At 33.7% G+C, this 15,640-nt stretch overlaps 1 protein-coding gene across 4 annotated transcripts; it reads right to left on the reverse strand.

Annotated features, from left to right (window-relative positions):
- Positions 1-318: 318 nt before the first annotated feature.
- LOC106459422 lies at positions 319-14,584 on the reverse strand. Of its 4 annotated transcripts, none has more exons than XM_022385924.1 (9): positions 14,481-14,584; positions 11,105-11,282; positions 10,097-10,300; positions 8,441-8,669; positions 7,822-8,056; positions 5,483-5,609; positions 2,620-2,805; positions 1,466-1,481; positions 319-922 (listed from the first exon to the last, which is right to left on the reverse strand). In XM_022385924.1, exons 2-9 carry the CDS (start codon positions 11,219-11,221, stop codon positions 357-359), a joined length of 1,680 nt encoding a protein of 559 aa, XP_022241632.1. In that variant the 5' UTR covers positions 11,222-11,282; positions 14,481-14,584; the 3' UTR covers positions 319-356. The 4 variants fall into 4 exon arrangements, with proteins under 4 accessions (XP_022241632.1, XP_022241633.1, XP_022241635.1 ...); XM_022385925.1 differs by having other exon boundaries at positions 11,105-11,251; positions 14,481-14,580; XM_022385927.1 differs by having other exon boundaries at positions 11,105-11,251; positions 14,486-14,576.
- Positions 14,585-15,640: the final 1,056 nt, after the last annotated feature.

Genomic DNA, 15,640 nt, shown 5'->3' on the forward strand with positions numbered 1-15,640 from the left:
TAGAGTACAGTACATTTATTACTACTACAGTTGTAAATAAAACGTTTCAATTAGAAATTCCAAACTTGTAGATTTGAGCAATTAGTGACCAGTTATAACTAACTACTTTTTGTTCTAAATACTTTTTAAGTATGAGCAGAGACACCAAAGCCACCGTTTATAACTATGTTTACAATAATACACAAAGGATCCAATTTTTCTGTTCATGCCGAAATGAAATTTCTTGAATTCTTAATAGTCGTGTGAGAACCCATTTTATTAAATAATCATGCACGAATTAAAAAATATATATATAATAAAAAAGAACGTATATATATATACGTATGTAATTACACCAAACGGTGCTTGTATGTTTATTAGTAGCTGCATACAACACAAGGAAGTAAGGTGTCCTTTTTGTACAAGGGTGTCCCTTGAGTGAACAGAGTAGTATATGTAATTAGTGGTTGATTATCTGCTGGGTTGACTTCCATTAGTATAGGGCTAAGTTTCCCAGTCTTAATGGCAACGTTGCGGTCAACACAAATAAATTTACCCTTGCGTCCAGCAGTTTCGGTAGCCATCAGAAATCCGCCATAGTGAAGTGTCCACGATTCAGGACACTTATTTTGCCCAGGAAACATAGTGGGGGCTGTTACATTGCGTAAACGACAAATAGAACAGGCTAAAAAGTTTTCTTCACTGTCAAATCGATATTTTATCTGCACTAGTTTAGCTGACTCATCTAAAAGATCTTCATCAGAATCAAGTTGCAGGTCATTTGGAAAACAAAGAATGCTAGCAGAGCTCCCTCTGTCGACGTCTGAAATTACTGCAACTCCTCTGTAAATTTCATAAGCGGTTTTCTGGGATTCAGAAGAAGTACCACAATTGTCACTTCCCCACCAAATATAAGTGGATCCACCTCGTAGCTCTTGGAGTTCTGAAAAAAAAGAAGCTTTTTTCATTAGATAAATTTTGGTTGGAAAACATCAACATTCTGAAAACTTTAGTCATAATAGATTGATTTAATTGGAAAATTACTCATGATAATTGTGTAAATAGTTTTAGATATATATAATTGAATCTTTATAAATTATTGAATTGATTTAATATATTAGTGGATTAATTGGACGCCATTAAACAGAGCATCTTACTAAATATTACCTGGGTGTTTAAAACATATTCCAATAAAACATTTAACAATAACTTGCAGAGGACATTATAAGGATAGAAACTTATTGATAAAAAAGGTCAATTTTCAAATATCGCAAGGCAAGACATTTTTGGGGGTGGGGTGGAAATGTTACTGGAGGTTGCCTCTGATACACCCTGTGCATATCACTGGTGTTTACTATTGGTTGTGACATTTGAGCATAAACATAAGAAACGTGCTTGAGGTGTTGTTAACGTTTTTATATTATGTCTTCAGTCTACAACAGACTTCAATAATTATTGAAATAAAATTCTAAGAATACGAACTCACCAGTCACGTTAGAAATCTGAAAAAAGAACAAAACAGCTATATTGAGTTCATTTAATTATAAATACAACCAATTTGGTAATTTATTAATTAAATATACTGAATCAGCATAATAGATATTATTTTTTGTTTTGGTATTTAATTATTTACAGGTTATGCACTAAATACCTTTTTTTCTGTTTTTAGTGCAAATTAGAGCAAGAAATTATGACAATCATATTAAAAAATTCAACATTTATGACTTCAGAATTAAATATTTGATAAACAATTATCTAAGACAGAAAACATGATAGACATTTTGGAAATGAACTGCTTCATTTTGATTTTACAATAGAAAAGCTAAAAGCTATTTAAAAAACGAGAAAATTTATTTTTATGTTTTAACTAAATTTTTTAAATAACAGACTTAAGACTTTGTTCTAAATCTTCAGCAAAATTTAATTTTCACTAATACAGTGTTAATTTTTTTCTTAAGAAGATTTTAATGATTATTTATGATTACTTTGTTTTAGGTTATTTAATTTCTAACTTTAAATGGTGTCTATAAAATATTAATAAGTGTTTTTGTACTTATTTGTTCGTATATTTATTTCATACGGACTCCAAAAGCCATGCTTTAAATTTTCTTATCTAAATAGTATGATTATATTATTTTGTACGAGTATTTGCTTATATAAGCTGCTTCTTATATACTCAAAAAAGGTTCCAGACAGCACATATATTCAAGTACATTAAATATGAATTTTAATATTTGATTAAACTAACATCATTGCATCATCCTTGAAGTCTCAAAGGTGCAATAGAATCTGTCAAGTCACTGTCCAATAGAAAGATAGTCATGATACAAAAGCATGCCATTTTGTTTGAAAATGTGATATAAAGGTAAAGTTGTTAGTTAACTCGTGTAAATGGATCAGTTGTCGACAGAATTTGACAAATAATGTTTGTTGTAGATGCAGCTTATTAGAAACCAACTATCTGAGCACTTGGGCATTTTTAAAGTTTTCATGGCACCTTTACACTTCTTTTAAAATAATAAAATTTTATTTACTCTTAGGTAATATGCTACTATATATGTACGCAATATTTCGCGACAAGGAATTTTTACAACTATTCAAGTTGAGTTTAATATAGAATAGCACATAAAGTAAGCTTACAATTTCGTCTCGCAGTTTCAGAAATTGGTGGAAATACTTGCCAGGCAGAGATATCCCCCCATCCTGGTAGTTATCGAAAGCATCTTTAAATTGGGATACTTCACCTGAAGTGGATAAGTCTAATTTATCTAATACCTTGAAAATCTCTCTGTTGACTGTATCCAACCTGGTGTTCAGCAGGCCAATCTGTAATATTATTAGAGAAATTTAAATTAATTCCTTATAGCAAGCCAATACTTGTATAGACATTTTCCCATACTCTCTGAAAATCTAATCACTGTAATATTGCACCAGAAACATTCGGAATGAAACTGAAGTCAGTTAACTAGGTCCGTTGTACTAGAAAAGAAAATGAGGATGTTACAGACAAAAGTAATTTTAATTCATCTTTGACCAGCATATGAATAATGTAGAAAAAAAGAGAGTTAATTATAATATCTTTATTGGAAGAACTAGTTGTATAGTAAGAGCAAAATCGTAATATTTCAGGAAATGCAAGTTAAACAACAGACCTTTGAATCTTATCGTAATAAAAACAATCTAACATGGTAGAACGGTCACAATTATTTTTCACACTTCTTACCTTAAACTTAAGAAAGATTTTTTTGTTCACAAGTATTTCACTTCTCATTAAACCTAAAAATTGTAAAACGAACATTTTCAACGATAATGCTGTTTTAGGTAATAATAACATAGTATATCTTACAATATAGAGAGGGTTGACTACGTTAATTTTAAAAGAGTGTTGAATATGCAAATAAGAAAGTCACGTGACAATTATGGTCGATATAAAATCGCGGTAGAACGGGATGTATCAGAACTACATTTTCACACTGCTTGGCGTTTCGTAGGTAGTGCGATGCCACCAGAAATTTATCGCTTTTGGGAAGAATATGTAACACCCATTTTTGACCAAAATGTTCTTTAAATCAGATCATAAAGATGTGTTCATATCGAGGACTTAGAGTTTCCAAGACGGGAATATATCTTGTACTTAATGGCATTGGAAAACAGAGGATAAAGTTTGGGAAACAACCATCCAGATAGAGGACTGTAACAAATGTTATCGTAGCCGTGGTAAACAAAGTGCAGGGTCATGTGACAGGCTGAGAATCTATGAACACAAAGATCAGTGACAAAAGCCGCGCACGAGCCACAGGCAATAGTAGGCAAGATAATCAAGAAAGATCTCTAACTGAAAACAAGGTCAACAGGGTATTGATTCACTCTAGTTATAACACCCGTTCAACCGTCGCATACCTTAAGTAGTTGGAAAATGAAACGGATACTCATACTATTCTATAAGAAGACAAATTGGACATGTCACCAAGAGTAGTACCTTTAGATTTCTCTGTGATCGGACTGCTTAAAATGGCGTTGGGAAACCGTTATCTTCTTATATATACTAGATGAATTATGGAAATCTAACACGAAGGAGTAGTTTACTTTTGATACGACAGTCTTACAAAATAGTCTTTTGCAATAGAAGCTATGTTGCAGAGCTATGGTCAAGATGCACGGTTGTCAGATAGAGCACGACCGGACGTGAAGACGTGGTTAAGTTGAAAAATAATTTTAATATAACGTTGCTAACATTTATATATGTATGTATACTGAGCTTACGTTAGCTGTGCAAAGTATGATCATACGATTGATTCGATACACAAAAAAGGATCATAACTTAAAGATTCAGTGACCATAAAAACTTAATCAAGATCCGACAGGACAAAAGGGTAGAAGACAGTAGATCTCAAAACGGTATAGGCTTCTAGATTACATTGTTGTCACAGTTAGTAGCCCATAAGTAGCACCAAACGAACATCAAATTCAAATTACGATCATGAGACTAATCTTCTTATTTGTTTGTTATTAAGCACAAAGCTATATTGCGGGAATCGAAAACATATTTTAGCATTAGAAATCCACGGAGGGGCTAAACTAGTTTTATGACGTTTGTTTTCTCTCTTTTTCTTTCCCCGGCCTGATATGGCCAAGTGGTTAGGGCGCTCGACTCGCCATGTGCAGGTTACGGGTTCGAATCCCCGTCCCACCAAACATGCTCGCCCTTTCAGCCGTGGGGGCGTTATAATATAACGGCCAATTCCATTATTCGTGGGTAAAAGAGTAGCTCAATAGTTGGCGGTGGGTGGTGATGACTAACTGCCTTCCCTCTAGTCTTTCACTGCTAAGTTACGGACGGCTAGTGCAGATAGCCCTCGTATAGCTTTGCGCGAGATTCATTACAAACAAACTTTGTTTCCCATATGGTCGTACCTCCCAGTGGCACAGCGGCATGTCTTCGGACTTACAACGCTAGATGCCGGGTTTCGATACCCGTGTTGGACAGAACACAGGTAGCCCATTGTGTGGCTTTGTGCTTAATTACAAACAAACAAACAAATGGTCCTAAAGGCTAAGAGTGGCTGGTTGGCTTAGAGAAATTATAGACCCGACTTTATAGAGTTATGAATCGATACTTTGGAAAAATGTATTTTTTGTTGTTGTCGTTTGTTTTTTTTATATTTTGGTACATTTCAGATCATCCATTTTCAATCTTCTGACTCTTTTCTTGCCTCGGTGGGCATTTTTGTTTCTGTTATAAGTTACGTTTTCTATAAAATTCTGTTGCACATTGATAGTATAGATTATGTTTGTTGTTGTTTCTTAATACAAAGATACGCAATGGGCTACCTGTACTCTGTCCATCATGGGATTTTAGCGTTGTAACTATGTAAACTTACTACTTACATATTACTTACAATATTCACCAAATTATAATTTCAACTTTTTAAAAATCTTTCTCCGGTTTTTAATAAAAATGCTTTCCAAACAGTCTTCCATTATACATTTGCTATATTTATACCTTTCGCTGATACTCCTCTGGCAAATAAGATAGTGGAATGTAGGTCATCCATTCAAACAACGCCCGCTTAGTGTATTTTATGTCGTCAAACTGTGCACCCATCTCGTTTAACTTTGCGTTAAAAATCCTAACAATAAAACAGACACGATAACTGATCAAAAAGAAGGCGTAATCTATTAGTTAAACACCAACAAATGTAACTGATATGATGCAGTAAAGATTTTGTTTTACCAACAAATCCTCTAAGAAATATTTAACCAAGGGTATATAATCATGACTACATTTTAACATAGAACACTATAGATATTCAGCACTATAACACAGCGAGAAACACATTTTTGACAAACTAAGATTATTAAAACTTGTATAAGATATAAAAAGTACAAAAGGAAGACGTAAAAAAAAGAAAAAGAAAACTATGGTCGTAGTATCTAAATATCGTTAGGAATACCCTAGACTCTCCTGTTATTTAATAAAAGGCTAATTAAAAACCAGTCAATGTGATATTATTATAGTTGGTAGTTAGGTGTCATATTGCTAGATGTTGAAATATACTGGAAGGTTATACATTTTCTTCATTATTTTATTTTTAGTAATATTCTAATAACATCAATATATTATATAATATGATTATTTAAGGGTCATCAACATATCCACAAGCAGAAGGTGGTTAAATTCAGGATATTGTGATCTTGAGCTCCTGAATTTCATCCCTAAAAAGTATTTCTAACTCATCATCTGTTATTTTGATTCTGATTTTTTTCTTGCATTTTGTTAATTTGGAGAGAAGTGGTATCTACAGTGCTATCGGGGTGTACAACCTCAGTTATTTTTCATTTTTATAGAATACAAGCTGAGGTAACCCTCCGTTGTCTGGGTTATGAACTTTCACACAACTTGTTTATAACATAATACATTATTACGGTATTCATTATTACCTCACCCTAAGTTTTGTATAAGCTTTAAGAACTCAATATGTATATACTTAAATCATGGTATATATACTGTGAGATGGTCAGAGTGATTTTGTAGTGGTCAAAGTGGTAGCGGTAGGGGGGGGGGGCTTCTGCTTACCGCTTTCAACACCCAGCTCTTAACGACCTTCTACTTGATTAATTAGTTGACGGTCATTGTCCGAAAAAGTTTCCAATTTGAAAGGTCACAGGTCAAAGTAGGAAGCGGGTATAAGGAAGCTGTTGGAGTAGAAACTTCAGTTGAGTTTATGTCTTATTGGAATAGTGGCGGCCATTTTTTTCATTGTATTCCTCCATAGAGAGTGCTGTTGCAATCTCTGAGATATATAAGACGTTTGTGTGCCCTTCCCACCACACTTTGTATGTTGATTTATAGAAAATTTAAAAAAGTATTTTGTTTGTGTAAGGACGTGGCGTTATCTGTGAATGTAGTTAATGTTAACTTATCTCAAAGGTAATAAATACTCAATAACAGCAATAATGGGGGTTGGAGGTGTTGTGAACCACTATTAACATGCTCTTTGCTTCAAACTATCATTCCACAAAGTTTGGTTGTGATTGGTCCAGCGACCTAGGAGTAGTTAGATAGCGTACAGACAAACACACAGATTTTTGTGCTTTATATATAGATTTTGTAATTTTTAAGTCTAATATAATTGTTTATTAATCTTAAATAATGCCCGAATTTGCTAATATTTGTGTAGTATTTAAACAAACTCAAACAACTAGCTAGTGGCGTAACCACAAAAGATGTCCTCCCTGCATAAAATGTAATTGAACGCCGACATTTATTTCCTATAATTGTTGTTACGATTCTGGCTTAACAGAATAGTGTAACCGACCTTTACTTCAAACAAATTAAAGTTTATCTCCCATTGTTGGCAATTCTTAAGTTTGTCAGGCTCTTCGAGCCCACTTTCTGGCTCGGCCCTCCCGCAATTGCAAGGGATGCGGAGGCATACTCACGCCACTGCAACTAGGCATAAAGGTAAGTTACTTTATTCATCAAATATTTCAACGAAACACACTAGTGGGCGTATATTGACTATGAAAATGATTATAATGATAAAGAACTCCTAAAAATAACAATTGTAGTACTTTTTAAGGAACGTGACGTAGAAAGATAAATGAACTAATTAGGATCTTGCAAAATCTTAACGTCTAAATAACATAACACAGAAATAACTTTTATGGGAAGAACTTGAAAGTTCACTTTACATACGCTAGAAACCGGGTTTCGATACCCGTGGTGAGAAGAGCACAGATAGCCCTATGTGTGGCTTTGTGCTTTATAACAAACAACAACAACACTTTTCTTAACTAAAAAATTCAGCTACGAAGAAAAAATAATGACACGAGTCTTACATTGTCTTCGAAAACTGTTTGTCCATACTTTTAAGCGCAGAAAGAGGAACTAACTCCATACGAATAGGAACTCCACTTCCATTGTTCACCTGTTTGGCTTGTTCTGGAAACTTCTCGACTAACTTTGTTAAGCCTTCTATGGTATGAGGAACGTCAGCAATAGGTACGGTAGCATAATACTGAATTTCCATGGACGATATGTCACTGAGTTCTTTGGACGTCTTATCAAGTTGACCTAAAGTGGTCATGTAATTTTATTTAATGTTCATATTGTACACAGCTATAATAAAGAGTTAAATACGTACTTTCATAGGATATTAGTCACTAGTCCGTTTAACACAACAGTTCTTTCCTTCACTGTCTTTTTTCGGGATTTAGGCTTTATCAGTGGAATAAGTACATAAAAAAAACATGATTTAAAAATACTGAAAAATAATATAAATTAATAAGGTCAAAGTTGTTAAGTATTAGGAATTACATGTTTCCAATTAATGAAATAAAATGGAACAAAGTAATAAAAACAAATAACAACCAAATAGGTCTCACTGTTTTTGTTTTAAATCTTGTGGATAACATTATTTTCCTTAAATGTGCTTAAAACTTAACAATCTCTTCTTACCCTTTACGGCCACGTTAAACCCCCCTCCTGTTCCGATGTTAGCTTCAAGTTTTGCTTTGATGTCTTCTAAGTTTTCTATACGATTAGCTTTGTATCGAATTGAAGCTATGAGCTCCCCCCCATACGTGATACTTCGAACAAAGTGAGTTCCGAGGATATCTTTTGGAATATCTTCCCGCCATATATCAGGTTGAAGCATATCACGAGACAACTGGATGGTTTCTGTTATCTTATTACAAAAAACAAAAACAAAACAAAAAAAACAGAAAGAGAAAGTTGTATGATTTCTGGAAATGTTTATAGGATTTCGAAATTGTCATCATTAACCGCGAGGTCTATTTTTCATATCTAACCTATTTAAAAGTTAGTGTGTGTCACGTCACGTTTGATTTCTCGGGATGGGAAGAGTCATAAAAGTCAAAATGCATTTATCCAGATAGAATACTTCGATTACTGTCTGTCCATTATGATTTTAGTGACGGGGTGCAAGGGGGTCATAAGGGTGTGTACCGTGAAACCTTATAAGTATAGTGAGTGTTGGTATAATTAGCCTAAAGTGAAGACTTAGTGTGTGATCATTTAGCCTACAGCCAAGTGCATAAAACTTTTCATAAAAGTAAAGATATCATTTCAATTTTAAACTAAAATCGTTTCTGAATTAAGCTATTTTCTGTTATATCACCAACGTTTTTAATGAAAAACAAACAAACCTCTTTAATCAACGGAGTATCTGAATTAAGAAATCAACAAATTGTTAGGTCTCTGGTCGTTTGTTAATTTCCCGTAAAATTTCTTTCGGATGAAACTTTAGCGACACAAGTCCTTTCTTAAATAAAACTAGTTTATTCTTTCTCAATACAACTTTGCAATACACTTAATTTCCACATTCACTTTAACTTAAACACAAGCTAGAATTCACAACGATTTACACACTTTACTTACGGCTTGACTCGATTATCTGTCTCTATATCTCTCTGTCTGCAATTATTCTCTCTCGTCACTTCTTGCCGGTCATATATATACAAAATAGAGGGCGTCTAGCAAACACTCGAGCATTCACGAACGTTCTAGATACTCATTACGTGTTACCAGCGTCACGTGAATTCCGCTGTCGTAACAAAATATTTTCCCAGTTTTGTTGTGAAACATTTCATTTTATACTTTCAGTACATAGATTAATAACAGTATTAGGCTATATTTTTGTTGCTAAGCAACATGACATAAAAACCATTGTTGGAATGTAGTGTTACTAAAACGCACTGGCTTTTTTATATATTAGGAGTTGTTAATATAATTGATTTTTGCCAATAATTATTCTACGAATACGCCAGGAATTCATTTCGTGAGTGATGCTAATTTTGATTGGCTCACAAAGGAATTTACCGACGTTTGACTGCCTCGAGTGCATGTTCTACCTCTTTGTTGGTCAAGCTTGATTTCGCAAAAGTTATTTATTTCAATTAGCTATGAAATGTGAGGTTAGGGTATACTATGGGGTGGGGGTGATAGTACCTACCCCGTCATTTTTGACAGGCTATACGCTAGTAATAATATAAAACTAACCATTGTTGTTGAGGTCATGAGAACAGGTTGACACAGTTCGTAATTAAATGGCTACAATAATGCTGTTTAAAACGTTTTGTAATGAAAACTTACCGTTTCGTAATGAACCTTCACCAGGATTTCCACAGTGTTGGTCATCTTACTGGCTTCTCTTAGGTAATCACCAGTTCCTTTAACTTTGATATTTCCTCCTTTGATGTTGAGAGCAAGCTCTCCTGAAACCCCGAGAAAATTATTTGCTTTCTGGCTCCGATCTGAAAGTTTGTACAGGGCTTCGGTAAAATGGCGTTCGACCACCTAATTCAAGATTGCAATGTACGAATTTCTTATTATTAGGTGCTTAACAATATAATTCATGTGATTTTCGTTATTATATGATTAACAATATAATTCACAATAACTTGTTTTCATAAGATACTAAACAGCATGATACACGCGTTTTTCGTTATTTTTATTACTAATACTGTATACTCAGTATCCTAACCCTCACCAAAAACAGTTTCAGTGTGGGTGACTAACCCAACCGTTAATCCATTTAAAAACAACTGGATCCTCTAAAGAGATAGCCTGTTAAATGCTAGACAATTACCCTTTAAATACGCTTTGTGGTAAAGTATTCAAGCCTAGAAGATTGGATTACCAAATACTGTGCTATTGGTTACGATCTAAAAACGAGTGTGTGATGTGTCAAAAGAATTTTAAAGTTTTATTTTAATTGTTGCTTTAATGCTTTTTTTTTTCATTGAGGAACATTCTGGTTGACAAAACGTTATCGTATTTCATATTCTTACTGATTTCTGCATGCTTACGTAAGACCTTAAACGTGTATATAAGGGACCAAATGATTGGAACATCCACCAACTCGTATGTTTAGTACCTTATTTTTCAAGTCCAAAATAATGTATATATATATATATACATGTGTGTATGATTATAGATCGATCTAAATACCACTAATTTTGTAGTGTTAATAAAAATGGGTTAAAATAATATTGATATTTATTGTAACCAGTCAGTGTATGTTGTCGTTTTCGAGTTCTAAAAGCTATAACATTGTTACTTTTTCTCCAAATTTTGTCACTTAATGTATTCCGTCTCTACCTTTTTATTAGCGTCAATTCTTGATTGTTTATATATATCAATTCCAGGCTTGCTGGTTCGCTCGTTAAAAGTGCGGCCCAGAATTAGTGGAAGTAGGTACAGCATTATTTGTCCCATTGTTGTCGGGAATAGGTTAAGAAACGTACTCTGAAATCCGAGATTCTAATTAGAATCTGTCCTGTTAAGAATATTTATATAAAAAAGAACAACAACAAAAACTACATAACGAGGAACAAACATATTTCATAGAATGTAAAATAATACCAGTTAAAAGAAGAACACTACAGAGATACCTGAATGTGCAATACTATTTCAAATGCAAAATAGTTATAGTACAAAATATTCCCCACACTTTAAGCTGTGAATGCATTATAAGAGCGTCCCCCGATGAGAGAGCGGGAAGTTTGCGGACTTACAACGCTGTAATCCGGTGTTAAGTTATCTGCGGTGGACAAAGCAGATAGCCCAATGTGGTTTTGCTGTACAACAAAGAAACAAGCGTTGTTATAAGAGTAACTGTTAATCCCTTAGGGTGGATAGTGGATGATACGGCGCTGCTGACTGGCTGCATTCTTTTTATCCAACTTGTTGCCCTCAGTGGCACAGCGGTATGTCTGTAGACTTACAACGCTAGAAAACGGGTTTCGATACCCGTGGCGGGCAGAGCACAGATAGCCCATTGTATAGCTTTGTACTTAACTTCAAAGAACAACAACGACAACTTGTTGCTGAGCTGCTATTATCTCATACATCAAGAAATCTGTAATTCCTACTTGCAACAAAATAAGCTGATTGATCTAACGTTTGACACGTCTTGTAAAGATGCTACAGGTAAAGAGAAGCTATCCATTTAGTTGGTGTTGTTTTTATTACAACAAACAGGTAATCCAGCAAGGCATATTTAGCAAAGGAGAAAACAGAAGCTAAACCAGATAAAATGTACGAATAATATATAATAACATAAGCTGCAGTATACTAATACATGAGGTCTGATAATGTTCTTTGATTTGCCCTTGTCCAGGGTTACTGACGAAGAGTATAATTCCCCTAAACTGGTTGAACTCAGTGAAATGAGGTAAAACCAAAGAATAACTTGGGCCTATCTCTTCCATTTTTTCAAACAACCTCGTTTAATGTGGTTGGTCAGTTTTTCTGTGTAAAACGCTTAGTCCACCAGGACAGTTTTTTGGCACGTGAAGAGTAACACCTTTGTGCCATTGCCTTCCTCTTTTCAGAGCGATTTCCTACTTTAAAAAAGTGGTGTAAATTCTCACATACATTTTTATTCTGGTGTACTAGAATTCCTGTGGTATCTATAGATCGAAATATCAATGTAACTTTTGTTGATGGTTCACAATACTGCTTTTTTTTCAACTGAGTGTCCGTTTCCATTAAATCAGATACTAAAGCTTGACTGATAATTACAGAGGCATCTGATGGTCGTAAACACAATTAAAATAAGGGATTGTTTGGAGCCTATTTCTATTCCAAACGATTGCAAATTAAGTTAATTTTTGGTTTAATTATCCCAGTTTTTAAGTATTATAGGCTCATAGACTGAATGATACCTTGTGACTGCAATGGGAAAGGAAAACATATTCATTATTTCTTATTCTTCAGAAAAGTGCAACAAAATATATAGTGCCTAATATATTTAAAAGTTAGGGAACAAATTAGGGAACAAGTCCTCCTCCATCCCTTACAGAAGACTGTTCACCTGAGGCCTTCAAGTACTGTGAGAGGATTCACTCAATTTTATTATATTTTTTCAGTTGAAGTTACTTCTCAGTTGATGTTAACATAATTAGAATAAAAAACAATGTCTCACATTTAATGTAAGAGATACATATGTTTATTTTTGATTTAGAAATGATGTGTGAAATTCCACACTTTGTGGCTGCATAAAAGTAGCGTTGTAATGTTTAGGCCAAAATAAGCCTACAAGTTTGAAATATAAAAAGTTAATTCTACGCAGAAGATTAAGATTTAACATGTCATACCACAAAGTTAGATAATAAAATAAACCCAATTAATTTTCTCAATTCACACATTAAGGAACATATTCACTATCTGGAACGACAACAACAAAACAATATAGATATACACTTACATAAATACAAACATGTATATCATACACAGGCACATTCTGGTTAGAACACATACTAAAACCCTTTGGAAAAAATATTATAAATAGGGCTTAGAAAGCATATATACATGAGAACACTTTAATAATAAGTTTCAATTCCGTGTGTATCATATGGTTTAGGCATGCCTCTGATTTTCCAATAAACTTTGTATCTGTACTGAATATACGAGCGAAACTTCAAAACATAAACACCCATACTGATATATTATTCTACGACAATTACCGTAATATTCAGATATGAATTTTGTTTAGTAACTGGGTTGTTTGTGAGTTTTAAATATTTGTCAAATATTTAGAGAAATTACAGCATAGCAATAGTGAAAATATTAAATATACTAACATTTGCGATTAATAAACTTTGAGCCCCTCCCTCCCAGCGATTTGTGGGCTTATAACGCTAAAATTCGGGGCTCATCCCCTCTGGTGAGAACAGCTAAGACAGCCCAATGTGCAGCTTTATGATTAACAACAAAGAAAGAACAACTAATTTTGAAATGTACTATAAGGGTTATTTTTCTCCGTTAAAATTATATTAAATCAAATATTGTCGAGAAGCCTAAAATATGAATGAATAATCAATTTACAAATTAGGAGGGGTATTCAGAAAGAAACCGATTTTCTTTCATAAACTCTAGATATGAGTATATTTGCGGCTAACAGTTGATCGTTAATAGGTCAATATCCGTCCATTATTAGCAGTATCACATATTATGTATAACAATTATCAAAAATGACAACTTCGAATGACATTGGTTTTTAACAACCTGCTACAATCACGTTGTTAAAGAAGAAAGTTGACATATTGTTTGCACACGACAAAATTGACGAAACGAACCCGCCCTCCTGCAGCGAGATAATTTCAAAGCCCCTCAAGTTCATCGTGTAATTAAGAAAATCACTGGGAAAGCCGATTTTTACATGTTATTATAGTCCCGTGGCTTCTTAAAGTTGTTGTATGCAATTGGATTCGTAACAACACGCCTTAACTTTGACGAACTAGTATGACGAACGTGGTGGAATGATGGATGAAATATATTATACTTGATGAAGACCATGTTGAAAATGATGTCTGATGGTCCAATTGGCTGTAGTGTGATATCACTAGCCTACGGAAAATTCGTTTCTTTCTACATAGCCCTCATACATATAAAGTATCTTGATGATATAGGAATAGATAAAAAGCTATATGATCTTAAATTAAGAGTTGAACTAAGAAAAAATAAAATAAACCTGACTATGTTTTCCTGAGTTCTTTCACCCACTGCTCTTAAAAGTGCCGTAAATGACTGTGTTAAAATCAACAGCCAAACATATGGGCATTAAAACAACTGCGCGAAACAACCAGTTCGCAATTTATCATATTCTTAATCAGCAAGTGAGGGAACCAAAGCATATGGACAAAGGAGCTTCAAATTAAACGATAAGAAATAATATTATTTAATGTTTTATTTTTTTTTAACAAACGATAAGCGAAATGTTCTATTTTCTTTTATTATACCAATTATTTTTTTGGTATCTGAAAAGAACAAAAAAAAACTGTAATGGAGGATTTTAGTGAGCACTGGCTGTACAGTGATAAATATCTCGCCTAAAATGAAATGATCAACATTTACTATAATGTCATCAACCACGAGTGGGCTTTTGTATAGCCTAGAGCATACTTGCGTGGTCTTGCACAATTACTCAAATTTTGCTAGGGTTTTAGAATATGGCAGTTATTGTAAGTGAGTACACTCGTTAAATAGTGGTTTGTTTATTTGTTTTGTAATTAAGCACAGAGCTACACAATGGGTTATCTGTGCTCTACCCACCACGGGTATCGAAACCCGGATTCTAGCGTTGTAAGTCCGCAGACATACCACTGTGCCACTGGGGGGCTCAAGTAGTGGAGGGACTGTAAGGTTGAATATACACATTAGGAAAGGTGAAACGGAGAATCGTACAGAAAATTTTTTTATTAGATATGGTCTCAGTAATCTGAACAAAGCACTCTTTTGGGTTTACTTTAAGTTAAAAATGGTTTAGTAATAAACAGGAGAATTATAAAGACATTTCAATAAAAATGAGCAAGCTGAAAAAAAAAATAGGCTACGCTTTCTTATGGTACAAATATTGTAGAAATCCAAAAATAAATAAGTAGTAAATTATATATTCAATATAAATTCATTTATTTATTTTTTTGGAAAAAAAAGAGCAATTTACCTTACTGTTAACAAGATTACGGTAGCTAACTTAATGTCCCCAAAGTTGAAAAAAATCCATAAAGGTTAATTATGTTTTTCTATCAAATAAAGTTTCCGTACTTTCGGTGCGAATAAAAACAAAGGAAGAACTTCACTGAAAGTTTGTATATTTTATATCTCGTGTATTTCTTAATGGATTGTCTTGAA

This window comes from Limulus polyphemus, unplaced genomic scaffold, assembly GCF_000517525.1.
Source record: "Limulus polyphemus unplaced genomic scaffold, Limulus_polyphemus-2.1.2 Scaffold606, whole genome shotgun sequence".
Lineage (NCBI taxonomy): Eukaryota > Metazoa > Arthropoda > Merostomata > Xiphosura > Limulidae > Limulus > Limulus polyphemus.

Coding starts and splice junctions, on each gene's coding strand:
- LOC106459422 (XM_022385924.1), bottom strand. CDS start 11,221: ATGGGACAAATAATGCTGTACCTACTTCCACTAATTCTGGGCCGCACT. Junction 8,670..10,096: donor TGAAGGTTCATTACGAAACG/GTAAGTTTTCAT, acceptor TTTTGTAATAAG/ATAACAGAAACCATCCAGTT. Junction 2,806..5,482: donor CAGAGGAGTATCAGCGAAAG/GTATAAATATAG, acceptor ATAATATTACAG/ATTGGCCTGCTGAACACCAG.